Genomic DNA, 16792 nt, shown 5'->3' with positions numbered 1-16792 from the left:
CGGAAGAGACGAGCTGCCCTGGCTTGGATTTGCGTGTCTGTGCCCTGGGCGGCCACAGAGCAGATGTCACCCAGAGTGAGGAGGCCATGCTAGCCACATGTCCCTGGGCAGAGACAAAGCCCCAGGTCAGCTGAAGAGCCATTATGAGGAAGAAAGGGTTGAGTCGGCACCAGAAAAATCATAGCGAATGTTCCTCTTAAACTTCTGGCAAAATGGGACAAAACAGAGAGGGGCTCAGAAGACAAACCTGCTGACAGAGGGACCTAATAAATGTAAACGGTAACCTCTGCAAACTTTCCTACCAGTGACCCAAAGTGTCTCTGTCTGTGCAATAATGAAGATCAGGATTTTAAACATGAGTGATCTGCTATCTCTTCTGATCTCTAAATAAGGCATTATACTGAAATGAAGAACTCAGAAAGCTTTGCAAACGTACACCCTAAAATAACTGGCATGCATTTTCCTAAGGCCTTTGCCCACTGCAAAATGAAACAGAGAGATCCAAAAGTCTTTACCTGCAATCAGAGGCCTAAGAGGCACAGTCACAGGCTTTCCCTTCCCAATGGGGGCGTTGACATAATCTAGGAAATCGGAGTGCGGGCTGGATGCATACAGGTTAGCGGCTTTACAGGTGTCCATGGTGGAGCCACCACCCACAGCAACGTAGGCATCAAAAGCTCCCTTTTTGGCAAATTCAACAGCTTCCATGAAGCTTGGAAAAGGGAAAAGAAAAGCCGTTAATGTCAGGTTTTTCAGGATTAAATTGCCACGCCATTCAATAAGGCCTGGGGCAAGTTTTAAGCAACCGTGAAATGTTTTGGTTTCCACTTGAAGTAAAGAACAGCAATAAAAGAATACCTTCTGTCGGTTGGTTCCACCCTCACACTATCATACAGCTTAAAGTTGATGCCATTCTTCACGAGGGAATCCATAACTGTCTTCACAGGAGGGAGCTGGGACAGGTTCTTGTCTGTCATCAGACAAACGTTTTTAGCACCCATGTTCTGTAGGTCCTACAATAACAAAAAGAGTTTATAAGTTGGGTTTGATTGCGCTAAAAATGTCATAGACACTTCTGGCAAACTTAACATTGAGTCCAAAACAAAGGACTCAACTGTTGTCCATTTGTGCTTGTTTTTAAATATATGTAACATTTATAGTAGAAGCCTGTAGAAATCTTAAACACTTGCCATGCCCACTTCCTTTGTAACTCCCGCTCCGTATCTAATATTTGAAACAGCCATCTGAAAACAAAAAAAGATTTAGGTGAGGGGTGTTTAGAGTTGGTCATTTCATTTATAAAACCCTCAAAATAGTTCCCATTGTCTAGAAAACGAAGTGCATATTCCCCAGCATGGCCTTCACGTCACCACCATCTGGCCTCACACTCATCATACTTCTTTAAGCAAATGCTGGTTCCAGTCACACTGGAATTTTCCCCAATACATCATAATCTCTCAATTGTTCTCTCGGCTTGAAATGCCTGTCTCTTCTTGCCTCCACATCCAAATTAACTTTCAAATATCTTCTTATTTTCCAATTTAATTGTTGTTGGAATTTATTCTTTATTTTTATTTTTTCCCCCTTCATTCACTCATCCAAATGTTCATCTATCCAGCCACCCTTGCATGTAGGTATGCATCCATCCATTCAACCATCCATCCATCCTCCTGTCCAACCTACACTACTGAGTGTCTGCTATGTACCAGGCACTGTGCGAAGCTCTGGTAATACAACTATCAACAAGAGAAACATGGCCTCATAAAGTTTACAGCTGAGAGAGAGCTTTTACACTGATGGATGTTGGGTTGCTTTTGGCCTGAAGACAAGTTTTGCTTGGTCCATGTTATGTTTAAGTTTCTTTTCTTCCTTTTTTTTTCTTTGGTTTGGATAATAACTCTTATTATCCAAATAAAAAAAAAAGCCAGCGTGACCATCTGGATTTCTCTCTCTTGCATAATTGGGCAGCACAGAGCCTGTGTTCTGAAGTGGCAGCAGCCACGTGGGGCTCGGTACAGGCTGCACCCTTCACATAGGCCTGTGCTCGCAGTGAACTCAGCACTGCCCTCACTTGGACTGCTCCTAGAATGATTAACTCAGGCTTCTGGTCACATTTTAATTTATGACTCTTGAACTAGAAGGAGACGGGGATTTAAGCAAATGGTTATGTAATTACACTATGATAAAAATTCATCAGAATTAATTGTTCCCTTATACTGGCTTCAACAGATTTCTTGGACGCCTTTGGGGATTGTTATAATTATAAAACTAAAGAAGATATATCACACAACTTATAAATTGTAGAGTTTGTAGAACTGGGAATTTGCCCAATTTTAATGGCTTATTGGCTTTATTTTAATAGAGGACAGGATTCTAGACATTTCTCATTACTGATAACATACCAGAAAATTTACATTCCATTATTCTATTAGGTACTATTATCTTAACAACCTATTAAATCCTAACAAGGTACTTTGTTTAACAGGTGCTGATCAAATACTGAGACTAGGGAACATCAATTAGTAGCAGATTTCAAATGAGATAATAATGCATTAGCAAAATACTCTGGTTGTACTTTTTCAAGTCATTCGTAAAACAAAGAATGAATTGAGTCAACCTACCTCAAAGGCATAATCTGTTGTTTTCCCAGAAGGTGAAAGTCCAGGAGCTGGAAATGTAAAAATAAGCATCAGAGTAGACCTCAAAAACAAAGCAAAAATATTGTTATTTGAGAGTAAACTGGTATTTCAGCAGTGAACATAAATATTTCCCTTGAAGCCTTACCTGAAATACATTTTTCAGGTTTCCTTGTTGCCTACCAGATTAAAATTAAAACCTGCATTTTAAGAGAATGTAATGCTAACTTGATGCAGATTGTGTGAAAATAGTTACTTAAAACCTTTTCGCCGTTGAAATTAAACTATACTTTTGAAAACATGATGTGTAAAAACCCACTAGAAAAAAATCTAGACTTGAGTTCAGTTATTGTTAGAGAAGAGCTATTAGTAAACTCATAAATTACAGTCCTGCTTACACTTCTTATAGCAACTGTGATAATTTGTTTAAATTAAGATTTTTTTCCATGGAGGTTAATTATCACAGTAAGATATTTATATTTCTCAAGCTTACATATCAACTAATTAGTTTTCTTTGGGTAATTTAATACAAATTTTTATAAACTGACATTTCTTTGCAAAGTATCAGGTTTAGTTATGGCAGAAATGATTTGTCATATTGGGACAACACAAGAAGGCTGTACTTAATGGATTTTATCTTTGTTTTCATCCACTTATTTTTATCAGTCTTGGTCAGTCATAAGATTGAAAAAAGTCTACAGAACAATTTTCACGACCTTTTTTTTTTTTTTTTAAAGAAGAAGAGATCACAACTATCAGACAAAAATCTACCTTCAGTAGAAGTATCCTTAATCATAATTTGAATTTCTTTGATATCTATAGGCTTTAAAGAAATAATCTATTACTCCTGTTACTAAAGTTTAGGAAAAGACATAAATTGGATACTGGAAAACACTGAGATTATGTCTCTAAATGATGAATTTTATTGCCCCAAATAGGAAAATTATGTATCTTTGTTGAAACCAATTAAGAATTGCAGAAAATCCGCTGAAGACAAAATTCTGCACGTGTCCCTGAGGGCCTAAGAGGCAGGGCAAGCTTCTGCTTAGTGATGGCTGTCAAGGACCAGGAAGTCCCCTGGCTGGTCCTGATGGATGAGTCACTCTCTGGGCAGGAAAAAGTCCTCAGTTAGTTATTCTATCTGTTCTGCTCCCCAGCAGGCTTCTTTATGGGTTTCTGCTTAGGATCCTGTCTGTGCAGGTCCCTCCTTTCCATCCCTTACTGCTCTGTTTAGATTTGACCTTTTCTCCTAAGAGGTGAAATCAGTTTTTGTGTCAGTATAATTCATGTGACATTCTGAGGACATGCTGAAGCTACAGTGAGCTTCCTGCTGCTCTGTGGACAATAGAGTTGGTAAGGATTAAGACATTTGTAGGAACTGAAAACTTTGTCATTTAAAAATACATATTTTATTCATGGAGGTACTGGGGATTGAACCCAGGACCTCATGCATGTTAAGCCTGTGCTCTACCACTGAGCTATACACACCCCCTTATTTATAATTATTAAGAAATAGAATGTTGTTTTAAAAATTGATACAAGCAAATTTTTTTCCTTCTGGGAACCACATTGTTCTTTAGCTTCTTTTCTGAGATGTACTAGGACTTTCCAGAGATCTCATCTTGATTAATTCTGTTTGAATTCAGACAATCCTAAAATCCTATTCGTATCACCATTTTTAGCTTTGGTAAGTAATTCTATTTAAAATAGAAAGGCATTATAAATAGCATTAAATATACATTTGAGCCAAACACATAATCAGTAACAGATTCATAATTATACATAATATAAATATGGTATAATACATATAATTATACATAATATAATTAGAACTACATATTACCAATTTCAAGTAAAAAGGCAACTATTTTCATCCATCTTCCTCTCACATGCCTTGATTTTCTTGCTTTACACTTTGCCCAAATTTACTGGCAACAGTGGGAACTGAAATTGTGGCTAAACACAAAATGTATTATTACCTTGGGAGTAAGTATGAGAATGACCTGGGCATTGGCATCTAGGGAAAACAAAGAGGGGAAAAAAAAATAAGAAAGAAAGAAAGAAAAAAATGTATTGTGAAACCAGAACACCAAACGATAAGAAACCTTAAAGGAACTCACATTGCATCCTAGTCTTAAGATGCTACCAAAGTAGTAGCTACTGGTAAACACTGCACCATAGAAAAAGCCAGAAATCACCATGGACACTAAGTTGACTCAGAGGCTCTCCAGCGTTGTAGGCTCATTCTTTTACACTTAAGCAATCAATAGTCGATGCCTGCGGGGAGCTGAGATAAGCACTCTGGGGCTGCAAGTAAGTTTGATGGGGACTCAGCTCTTACTAGGCTTGGGGCTTTGACCCAATGTTAACTACTCGCATCTCATCCCCCTCACCCCTTTCTCCTGGAACTTTCCTTGTAGTTTCCGATTGTCTTCAGGGTGTTTGGCTTTTCTTCAAACGGGCTCTGGGCCGGGTGCTCCGGAAGCCCTCAGCGGGCTTGCCAGGTCACTGCCTCGCGCCCCCGTCCTTCCTCGGCTCCGCCGTGTCCCCTCCGCAGCCCCACCCTCGGTGTCCGCCCTCACCAGCCGCCTGAATTGCCATCACATCCATATCTTCAGATTTTCCACGTCCTCCTGTTTCTAGACGGTCCCTCCCTTGGCTTCTGCATCCCTTCCCTGTCCTGGCGTCCTCCTATTTATTAAACAGTCCCTTCTCCGGCTTCTCTTTCTGCGGCTCGCTGTCCCTTGGAGCCTCGCAATAGGTTTACGTTTCTCTCTATTGCTCTGGGGACCCTGTCGTAGTGGGGTCCAGTAGGTACGTGCGTGCACACCACCCCCTCACTCCCCAGCCCTGCCTTCAAATCTGGAATGAAAACATCTGAGAGGGAAAAGGGAGAAGGAAGGAAGGAAGGAAGGAAGGAAGGGCGTTAACTCAATGATGGTCAAGATCTCAAAAATGGTGAATTAAGTCAAAACCGGCGCGGGCCGGTGTGAGCGCCACCGTGAGTCGAGGCTGCCATCTCGTGGGCACGGCTGGAAACGCCGCGTGGAAGAGTTCCCGGGAGCATCCCGGAGGGCCTGAGCACCCGTAGCTTCTGCAGGGAAAAAGTAGGCGAGGCCCCGGCGCCGTTCTTAACAAGGCATTACTTTCGAGGTCTTTCCCAGCCCTCCAAGGACAAGAAAAGAGACCCAAAGGGAGGGATAAATCCAAACTCGAAGCTTTCCAATGAAGGGCCATGGGGGCACACACTTCCTTCCACTCATCACCCCTTCTCTTCTTATATTTTTCAAGCTCTTGCTACCTTAGTCCATCATTTATACTTATTTGTGGTTTGAATCCCACCCACTCTTGCCTTCCTGGGACCTCCATCTGTCCTAGCCTCCCCCTACTTGATCCTTGTCATCATATTTAAACAAGACTTTCATGCTTAAAACTCACAACCTCCTGTCCCCTCCCATTTGCCCACCTTCTAGTTTTCTCCTCCTGGCCTCCATCTGCTGACTCCATTTCCTTGCCTCCCACACATTCTTTTACCCCCTGAAATCTGGCACCTGTCTCTACAAGTCCCTGCTCTCCAGCTGTCCCCTCTCTTCCCAGACCTCCTAGCGCCTTGCTCTCACAGCACTGAACTGGGCACCCTCTCCTTGGGTAGGTGAAACACTCTTCTGGCTCCCAAGACTCCCTACTCCCCTGGGTGTCCTCTGATTGTTCTTTCTCCAGCTCCTTTTCCACTCTGCCCATTCCTTAAATGTTGGGTTCTGTCCTGGGCTGCTGTCAGTCATTCTGACCCTCCATCACCCTTCATAGTCGACGATGCATCAATGCCCCAATCTGGTTCTGTGGATTACTATGGAGTTCTTAATTGACTTCTCTCGGCTCCACCTTTGCCACCTCTTTCCCCCACACTGTGGTCAGGGGCATATTTCCAGTGATGTCACTTGCTAGTTTGGAAGTACTTCGATGGCTCCCCATAAAAATTCAGACTTGGCCCTGTTTCCCTGGCCCTGCTCACTTCTCCAGCTTGGCCCTCTTCCTGCTCCATCTCTGATGTTGAGCTCCTAGAAAATCAACTTTGTTCTTTTCATTGCATGGGCCACAAACTCTCTCTCTTGCCTCCAGAACTTTGTCCTTGTTATTTCCTCTTCTTGGAACATACTTTCCCCTCTCTTCTCCCAGGGAACTAGTGTTCTTTCTCATGTCAGTCAGATGTCATTTCCTCTGGGCAGTCCTCCCCAAGGCCCGAGGCCCTGGGGGACACCCTTTCTCTGTAGTCCATTGTACCCAAGTCTCCCTCCACATTAAAACTGTGATCACACTGTATTGCTGGTGCTCTGTTTCTATCCGCCTCTGGATTATAAATTTTGTGACAACAAAGCAAGATCTGTCCTTTTTCCCAACTTTATTGGCAGTGGCTGGCATAGTGCCAGGCAGGCACAAAATAAATCTTTAATACTAAATGAATGAATGAGTAAATGAACAAATGTAGACATTTAAAATCCCTTGACCTTCCCTCTTTTTCTGGTGTGCCAAGACTCAGAGCCTGACCTGGGGCCGGGAGAATGTGCTGTGGGCTCCCCCACCTTCTTAGGATGGTCGGAAACCACTGACAGGCTTCTTGTGCTCCCCCCGAGAAGCAGAGCAAACCATGGTTAGTGCAAGCCTCTCATCTACCCACTTCTGGCTCTGGCTCTGGCTCGTTTATTCTGGCTTCCCTCCTAGTGTCACTGATAACCTGGCCATGCTCTTGGCAAAGGCCAAACCTCTCCCTTGTGCACTAAACCTCAGCCTTGCTCAGCTCCTCCAAACATCACTAACAACACTTCTTCCTTTTCTCTCGTGCCTCTTCAAAATTCCCTCCCCAAAGATCTTCATCAGCATGAAAATGTTATTTCCCCCAGGTTATATCAACAAACAATCCAGCAACAACTTTCTCTTGTCCCTCTTCCCTCTCCCACTGCCGCCCCCACGCCTCTCCTTCCCTCCAGCTGACTACACCTGCTCTCTCTAATTTCTCTTCTCTCATCCTCTCCAGAACCTTTTCCAATGAGCTTTGTCCTGTGACTCCACTGAAACTTACACGGTCACTCATAACCTCCACCCAGTACTAATACACCACTCAGGTCTCAGTTCAGACCTGTCAGTGGCATCCTCCCGTTCACTCCCTCCTCCCTGGAAATACTTTCTTCCCTTGGTTTTCAGGAGACAACTCTCTGGTTTTCTTCTTACTGCACTGGCTTTCTTTTCATGCTCTTGACTCTAAATGCTGGCGGGTCCCAGTGTTCAGCCTGTGGATGCGTCTCTTCCCTCCGCGCTCACTCCCTTAGTGATCTCACCTGGTCCCATGGCCCTGAAGACCCTCTATGCTGATGACTTCTACTTTAATCTTCCTGTTTAGACCTCTCTGCTGAACTGCAGAATCAACTGCCTTCTCTCAAGCTTCTTCCCTATCCCATCTCTGACCTCTCTCCCTCCTTAATTGGCCAAGGCATTCTTTTTCCCACGAGGCATCTTAAAGTATGTGTTTCACAGTGAGGACTACTGCTTCAATAGCTTTCGAATATCTATAGGACACAATTAAAATTTCCTTAGTATAACAAGGACTATGAAGCCGGAGTATCTGAGTTCAAATGATGGATGTGCCATTTGCTTAGTGTATGACACTGGGCAAATTATTTTTCTCCATGACTTTATTTCTTTACCTGTAATATGATGATAATACAGTATTGCATAGGGTTGTTGTAAGGATTAGAACATGTAAAGTGTGTAGGACAGTGCCTGGCACATGGTAAGTGCATGGTAAATGTTAGCTGTTTTCTAATTCATGGCCTTTCACCATCTGTCTTCTATCTTCACCTTCTCATGTGAAGGTAAGTCCAGACTTTAACTACTTTTAGATCCTGGAACTGCGACTTTTGCCTCTGGTGCTGCTTTTCCTTTTTGCCTAAAATTCCTGTCTAGTCTCCCTCCTTTCTCCCTCTTTAGCTTCACCTTGTAGTACATTCCCACCCCCCACCCCCATGTTTTCCCAGGCCGACTTGTGCACCTGCACATTCAACAGGCATTTAACAGGCAGCTACTACGTACCTGGCATTTTTGGAGGGGAAGTCAGACGTGTCATAATGTTTATTTTAATACCGTGACTCCCGTACGTGCCAGGGGGGTCAAGCTCTTGGTGATTTCTCACATCCATCTCTCTTCTACACCCTCTGTCCGTTCTGTTCTGCACAGGCCCATTTTGCCCTGTCCCCTCATGCAATTCCCGCTAGACTGTAAACTGCTCCAGTCCTTCGTCTTTGTATCCCCAGCACCAAGAATAGTTTTAGTCACATTACGTACAGCCAATAGGTATATGCTGATCGGATACATGCATTTGTTTTGGTCACTGTGCCAGGCTCTCCACTGCCTGCTTCGATCTGGGACTAAGCAGCCTCCTCTCTGGGCCTTAGTTTTCTCAACCGGAGAACATGCAGAGTAAAAGCGGCCTCACCGCGCAGCGCTTGGCTGCTTGGCACACGGACAGCGCCGGCCCGGCTCGCGCGCAGCGGACGCGCCCTGCGGCACCCCGTCCCCGAGATCTTGAAAGTGACCGGAGGAAGAATGCGCGGGGCCTGGGCGGGTCGCTCCCCGCGGGCTGCGTGGGCACGGCGGCACCCTCCGGTCCCCTGCCTGCCCGCCCGCCCGGCCGACCCCGCACTCACGCTGCGCGCTCCAGTTGCCTCAGCAAGTGCGCTACCCGGGCGCGAGCGGCAGCGGCCATGGCTGCGCGTGGTGTCCTCCTCGCGGCCCCGCCCCCGCCGCCGGCCAATCCCGGCCGCCGCCTCCCGCCCCGCCCCCCCCCGCCCTTGCCCGCCCCCCGGCTCCGTGGGGTCACCCGCCCCCGCTTCGGCCCCCCGGCTCCGGACAGTTTCCCTACGGTCAAAACTACGACTTACCCGGTGCAAAGTCTCACCGTCCACCTTCGAAATTGCCGTGAAGGAAACTGCTCCGTAGGGTTTTGAGTACAGGTCTCTGTTTAAAACCCTCTACTCATGTCGGGGACGTGGGGAAAGGGAGAAACTGGGGCATTCTTTTTCCACTCTAACTTCTTTAAAATGCTATTTTGCCTTTTCAGAGTATTTTCAGAATAAATTAAGACAGTGTATTTAACTTTATGTTAACAGTAAACAAGAACCTTGCAAAAAGCCCGAGGATACTTTTTTTTTTTACAAGGCCAGTGCTGTGTCCAATGTTAAATCAATTCACAAAACCAAAGGCAGAAAAATTCCCAAACAAAATAACAACAACAACAACAACAACAACAACAACAACAACAACCCTGGACAGTTGACAACTTAAAAGGTGTTAAATGCTTTACGAATGGCTTGGCTTTTAATGAAGTTGTTCAGGATACCATTAAATGGTTTCATCAGTAGTTAATACTTTCCATGGTTACAAGGGGACCCGGGGGACTGGCGTCAAGTGCCCCATGTCCCATGGAAACGCTGATCAATGATGGCAAAATTCAACTTTATCAGAAAGTATTTTCAGACAGTAACAAATGAACATTTGCGTTTTTAGTAACCTATTATGAAATCTGAATTAATCTTCTTTCATAGCAGTTTCTAAAAATATAAAAATGAGACAATACTGAAAAAAAAGGAAGACAAAATGAACTCCCAATTTTAATTTCCTATCAATTGTCAGACCGAAAAGCAAGAGTAGAGTGGCTCCCCAGAGTATAGCAGCAGCAAACCCTCACCCCCTCCATGTACTATGAACCCTCTTCAGGAGACAATTTTAACAAAGATGAGTTACTGAAATCAATTAGGGAAGGAGACTCAGGATAGTTGTAGACATTTCACCTCCTAATCAAACTAGCTCAGGTCAATTTGACAAATGTATCATGTGGGTTTCTTTCTTCCCCAAACAGACCCTACTTGAAGCTTTAAAAAACTGGGGACGTAAGTGTTGATAAAGATTTAATTTAAGTATAAAAATTAGGATTAATGAGAGATGATTACCATTATTTAGCAAAGCCCCAAATCACCATGTACAGTAAATTAATGTTTTCAGTGTTGAAAAGCATTAAATCTTTTTTGAAAGAGACACCAGTTGTACTATACTTCCAGTATTTTATCTGATACCCAAACAAGTATGAGTTTGTCTAATAAAAGTGGTCTCGCTGAAAACAAAATTTAGCTGCTACGTGTTTTTTAGAAAGTAAATGAAAATAATCTGTACCAGATATCCAGGTCACCGGCTTTACTTAAGATTTGTACCAAGAGCCAAAAAGTTAAAAGCAACATTAGATACAAACTTTTATTAAATAACCTTTACAACAGTTCTGCAAATGTAATCTTTCTGTTCCCCTCTTTGATACAGAAGTTTACCAAAATAATGCAAAAATCAATCTAAGTCTCTGAAATATGACCAGCTCCCCCTCACACCACTCCAAAGTTTAAAAGAAAAAATTGGTTGTTTAAAAAACAGAACTCACTCCAGCTTCCACCTAATTCTTATGCCCTTAAATACAGCCTTTAATTTCCAGCCCAAGTTTGGTTGTGGGAAATACATTAATGTGTCGAGTTCAGTATTTACATACTATCTTGAGAGGAAGGCAGTCCTGTCCCTTCAATCTCAAGCCAATGAAGGCAGCGGCCACATCTTCCGCATCCCCTTACAGTACCTAGAGCTTAGTAACAGTTCTTAGTACAGTTCTCGGTTTTACAAGCGGGTCCAAGGGTGAAATTTACTTCCTCCTCTTTCCTCCGTGGTGTTGCCCTCCTTTTCTCCTGCCACCCAAGCCAGGCGGCGCGGAATTCATCTTGCCTCCCAAGCCACCTTTCCTCTTCCCTCCCTGGCTGGGCGGGCCCCCTTTCCTCTTACCCCCAGGACCCTGTCGGCCTCCCTTTCTCTTGCCCTTCTGACTCATTTTCCTCCTTTTCGCCGCCTCTTCCTGGTCCTCCTCCCTCATCTGCTTATTGGTGGCCCTCGTCACGTCCATTTGAGGCTTTTTGCTGTTCATCACTCGCAGCATTTCCAGCTGGCTCTTTTTCTCGGCAGCAAAGTCCCCGAAAAGGGGCTGAAACTTCCTCTTCTTGCCGGAGCCCCGGGGCGCCTTCTCCTTGGGCAGGCGCTCCTGGAAGCGTCCCACAGAGGCGGTGGAGACCCTGGCCACCTGCATGGCGCGGCCCAGCTCCTCCTTACTCTGGTGTCCGGTGGGGTGCATGCCGGTCGCGCTGGGCAGCTGTATCTTGTGTGCGCGGGCCAGGTTACGCAGCCGGTTCAGCTCGTTCTTAGCCACCCGTTCCTTCTTAGCCTGAATCCGCTTGGCGAACTGGTCCTCCATGGGGTCAGCACTGCCGGGCACCTCGATCAACCATTCCTTGGTGTCGTCGCGGGCGCGCTGGTAGCCCCAGCGGCGGCGCCACTGGCCGCTCACCTCATCCCACACCAGATTGGTCTTCTTCTTGGGACGGATGCCCTTAAGGCGCGCAAACTGCTGCCAGCGTGTGAGCGGCCGCGGCCGGGGCACCGGCTTCTCGCGCGGCAGACGAGTGGTGGGCTCCGGCAGCCGCGCCACCAGCGCCTCCTCCACGCGCTCGGTGGGCAGCTGCCACAGCTGGTTGATGAGCAGCTGCGTGTTGTCCCGCGCCAGGGCCCGCAGCTCGGCCTCCTGCGTGGGTCCCGCGTGCCGCAGCCCTGTCGGGGGGTTCCGGTCCAAGGCCAGCAGGTTACCCAGGTCGAACTCGAGCTCCAGCTCCTTGTGCACCGTGATGCGCTGCAGCTTCTCTGCTTCGTCTCGCTCCGCCTTTGCCAGCAGCTCCTCCACGTTCTGGCCCTCCATGGCTCCGGCCCGGCTCACTCGCTCCGGGAGACACTTTCAATTACTTCTCTGCCAGCGCCAGCTCAAACCCGGCAATACAACCACGTGCGGCCACCCAGACGCTCGTCCCGGAAGAGAAAGCTTCCCTTCCGGAGCACCCGGAAGGGGCTCACAATGCGGGCAACCCGAGGAGAGGCCGGCAGAGGGCGGTGTTGGAGAGCAGATGGGATTAGAGGCGGCCCGCTTTGGCCCCGGCCTCGGTGTAGGCGGAGCAGGAAAGGAGCCCCGACTACAAATTCCAGGATGCAGCAGCGTAAGGAAGCGGCCCGAGCTTTCGGGGGCCGCAGATTCAGGGTGAGGGTCCCACTGTGACTGTGTTACAGTTTTAGTGTAAGTCGGTTCCCACGATGTTTAGCTAATCAGCTCGTCTTGGGACTAGACACTGTATTTCACCAGAGCCCTGACACGTTCATGGGGGTCCTTGGTGTGGCCCGAGAAGGACCCTTCCCACAGATAGGCCTAAAGCCGAGTGTGGAGGAAGACCTGGTTTGCTTCGAAGCGAGCGGGCCTGGCAGTTAGAACGCCCCGGGTGGGCGCGGTGGTGGGCGCATCCCAGCAAGCTGATGTCTGGTGGCTCAGAGCCCCGCGGCCTCACCCTCTCAGGGCTTGTGGCGAAAGAGCGCGGGGCTCTGCAGTTAGACTGCCTGGGTTGCAACCTTGACTGCGCTAGTGTGTGACCTTCCTCTGTTTAACTTGTCTGGGCCTATTTTAAAACCTGTAAGATGAGGATACTAATAGTATCTATCTCTTGGGGCTGTTATAAAGGTAAATGAGTTAATACGCTCCCAAGGGAGCTTATCCTGGGGTCTGGAGCATATCGTGTTCAATAAATGTGAGCTAAATACCAATTATTATTTAATCTTCATAATGCCTCTGCTGAAGAGACACTCTTATACAGTGGTTAAACACCAGGTTCTTGAATCAAAGTACCTAGAATAAGATTTAGGTTTATTGTACCTGTGTCGGACAGGTTGTTTAACCTAAGTCCTATTCATAAGTTGATAAATGTGAAGCATTAGTTTCTGGTAAATAGTAAGCAGTTAGTAAGTGTAAGGTGTTGTTTTTCTCCATGTTCCACTGATGACAAAGGAAGGCTCAGAGGGGTAAAATGGCTTGTCCAAGTTTATACAACTAGGAAATACGGGAGCAGGAGGTATCTTAACTCTGGCTTTAAGACAGCATACATATTCTCTGCAGTGTGTCCAGGCTCTTGATACTCGAAAAGTGTGGTTTGTTGATCAGCCGCATAGCATCACCTGGGGGCTCGTTAGAAATGCAGAATCACTGGCCTCACCGCAGATGTCATGATTCAGAACCTTCATTTTAACTAAGTGATAAGTGTGTACATTCAAGTTTGGGAGGCACTGCTGATTGTGTGGTTTACAGGTTTTGTTTTCCTTTAATGGGATGTTGGGAGGAGTGAAGAAGGGGTAGCTGGAGATTTCACCCATAGAAATGGACATAGTAGAATTTGACACAACATTGTAAAATCATTACAAATCAATAAAAAAAAAAAAAAAAAAAAGAAATGGACGTAGTAGCTGTAAGGAAATAGATTTGAGTTTCAGCCAGAGAGGGCTTTACATACAGCCCCATCTATGACACCTGCCCCAAGTTTGTTCTCTTTTGGAGCTGCTACCTTTCCTCAGCTCTGCATTTGTTCATTCACTCATCGGACATATAGTGAGCACATTTTATGGGTCAGGCATTGTGCTATAATATTCTTTCTTCATTTAAAAAAAAAGCATTTTAGGATTTGCTGGTTTTTTTCTGAGCCTTTGCCTTAACACTCAGCACTAAGTCTTTAATACCAGTTATCCCATGGGGCCAAGGCTAGGTCAAAGGTCATATTAGGTAACTGCTTAGAACCTTAACTGCTTTTGGGATTTGCTGTAGGAGACCGTTAAGTTCATTGATAAGGCTGCTCTGGGCTTGGCTTAGCTTCTGATTTATTCATTCATTTAATGAACATTTGAATCACTACCATGTTCCAGACATTATTGAGACCTTATGGAACAGTGGAGAAGAAAGAAAGGTTAAGAGAAATTTACGATTTGTCAATCCATGTGGTACACAACATTAACAAATTAAAGAATAAAAACCATATGATCACAGTTGGGCCTTAAATAGGAAGTACAACGAGGTAGGATTTAGCTCCTCTCTCAGTCTTCTGAGTTAGGGGGGAAAAAGCAGATGTTGCTAGGTGTTGAGTAGTATGAATTTTCACTGGATGAAATGCTATTTGGTTTGATTCATATAGGTCAGCTCTTAACTTTGTTTTATGTTCAACTTTTTTAATAATCCAAGTCGATTTTAATTTCCTTGATGACTGGAGACTGACTTCTTATTTCCACTTTGCTGCGCATAGGGCTGAATACATAATAGGTGTTCAATACATGATTGCTTTAAAGAATAAGCCTAATACATAGACTTTTCTAAATTACAAAGGGATTAGTCTTGGCTGTTAGATTCAAGGTGAGCAAAACTGGTAAGACTGGGATTTGGGGCTTTAAAAAATATCTTATTGAGGCAAGTAGCTATGTCATGATCTCCAGCTTGCATTTGCATCATCGTTATGTTAGACAAGACTGTGCAGTGTTAAGTAAAAGAAAGCGTAGCAGGGATGTGCAGGTATATGTGAATATAGTTTCATGGTATAGGAAAGGGTCGTACATAGTCTTTTCTGCTGGATCCTGCATTCACTTAGATTTACTTTCTAAACACTTCTCAGTTGCCCCTTTTTGGTAGCGGAAATTGTTAGGGATGATTCAACCATTCTTTATGTTCCCGCTGTGAACATAGTTATTTTGAGTATTTTTGTCTAGAAAATTCAATGTTCCAGTAATTTGATAAAATAGCAGAGAAGGGCCCTTAAAATGCTTACATTATTTCCACATGGCTAATTTTTACTGATTTATAATTTAACTTGGAAGTACTTAAAGGGAAAATTTAATTTTGAAAATTTCTTTATCCTGAACAAAATGCTTGTGTAATCACGTGCTTCAGTTTAGTCAGAAACTGATACACAAAATCTATTTTGTTGTTTTTAAAAGGAAGAAGATATAGCTTAAGGTTTTGTGTAGTTAGTGTAGAAGCAGATAGAATAACTACCAAACATTCTACATTTGCCTAAAAGGAACTTTGGAGTTTAGGATAGGAAAAATGATGATAGCATTTTAGAGTTGATTTAAGTTGTTTTGTTCTCTGTAAAATACACAGCAGCTTTTGTTTTAGAGAACTGCATTTGCCAAAATTTTATCATCACTTGTAAGACGTGTAAGCACCACTGGCTGATGGTTTTCATTCATAGGATTTCGTCACCACAGCCCAAGGGAATGAGATTGGTGTTAGGCTTTAGATTTTACTTCTATAAAGAGTGCAACATAAGAATGAAAGTTTGATATAAAAAGGAAAACTGAAGTTCCAGAATTTTAGGGATATTTGCACTTAAAGAATCCAATAACAGAACATTTAGATACATTTATTAAACTATCATTTTCTATTATATTTTCACTTATGAAAATAAAATTGCAATCAGTAAGGAATCTTTCTGTTTTTAAATCAATAAAATTTGAACGTTTTTGTAAATAATGAGAGTAGATTTATTCCAGATTAGTCAGCTGAGCTCTAAATTCCTTTCTCCTGAAGAAAGCACTTGCATTGCCAATTTGTCTTTGCAATCCTAGACCCTGTGTGAACACATATTGATCCGCCCATCAAATTTTTCTTCTAAATTTCCTGCATGAGCAGTATCAAGAATGCACAGGGAAGTTATTCCTATGCCAAGCAGACATTAATTCTTGGCTCCTCTTAACCAAAAAATTGTTCCTCAACATTATTAACCCATTATTTTTAGAACGTATCTGTGAAAAATGAAAACAGACAGAAAAACTAAAAAGTATGACCAAATACATGATAAATTCTGTAGCCTACACTTCTCTTTTTCTAGGTGTCTTTGTTTGCCAAAGGAAGACAGCAAAGGAAAGAGCCTCTTAATGGCAAGTAAGTGTGTCACTGCATCCTTGTCAGTATCCCAAGAGTGCACTGCGGACTCATCTGGCTCCCTGAGCACTTGGTAACGCAGAAGATCCAGTTGCTTGTGGTGTGTGTACTCTTCCCCAAGGCCTAACTAGGACTTACTATTTAGAATGTATAAATAATGTTCCTGGCATTTTCCAGTATTTATTTCAATTGCCTTATTATCCAAGACAGTTTGAATTTCAGATGCGGAAGCTGCCTTCTTGTGGTGGGTCCTGGATTCCCTTCTCTGGAAAGCCTGTGGCTTTCAAAG

The 16792-nt window shown here is 44.2% G+C and overlaps 2 protein-coding genes and 1 non-coding gene across 5 annotated transcripts in view; all 3 read right to left on the bottom strand.

Moving 5' to 3' along the window:
- Positions 1-9418, bottom strand: part of ADHFE1 (alcohol dehydrogenase iron containing 1) — a 30432-nt gene extending 21014 nt beyond the window's left edge. The window contains exons 1-6 of one of the 3 annotated variants that reach the window (XM_031441542.2): positions 9335-9418; positions 4616-4653; positions 2622-2668; positions 1191-1244; positions 859-1013; positions 516-712 (exon numbers count right to left, since the gene is read on the bottom strand). In XM_031441542.2, coding sequence (XP_031297402.1) covers positions 516-712; positions 859-1013; positions 1191-1244; positions 2622-2668; positions 4616-4653; positions 9335-9393 — 550 coding nt within the window. In that variant the 5' untranslated portion in view covers positions 9394-9418. Of the gene's footprint in view, positions 1-515; positions 713-858; positions 1014-1190; positions 1245-2621; positions 2669-4615; positions 4654-4756; positions 5586-9334 lie in introns of those variants that run through there. The other 2 variants (XM_031441545.2, XM_064480847.1) reach the window with 2 other exon arrangements.
- On the bottom strand, positions 4053-4127 carry TRNAV-AAC (transfer RNA valine (anticodon AAC)). Its single transcript has one exon. It is a non-coding gene; the product is annotated as a tRNA-Val (tRNA).
- Positions 9419-10908: 1490 nt separating the features above from the next.
- Positions 10909-12562, bottom strand: RRS1 (ribosome biogenesis regulator 1 homolog). The gene has a single exon (XM_031441547.2). It carries the CDS (start codon positions 12460-12462, stop codon positions 11365-11367), a length of 1098 nt encoding a protein of 365 aa, XP_031297407.1. The 5' UTR covers positions 12463-12562; the 3' UTR covers positions 10909-11364.
- Between the last annotated feature and the right edge of the window lie 4230 nt (positions 12563-16792).

The sequence above is a fragment of the Camelus dromedarius genome, chromosome 30 (genome assembly GCF_036321535.1).
Source record: "Camelus dromedarius isolate mCamDro1 chromosome 30, mCamDro1.pat, whole genome shotgun sequence".
In the NCBI taxonomy this organism is placed as follows: Eukaryota; Metazoa; Chordata; class Mammalia; order Artiodactyla; family Camelidae; genus Camelus; species Camelus dromedarius.
Note: the sequence above shows the minus strand (reverse complement) of the source record. Positions and strands in the feature narration are given on the sequence as shown.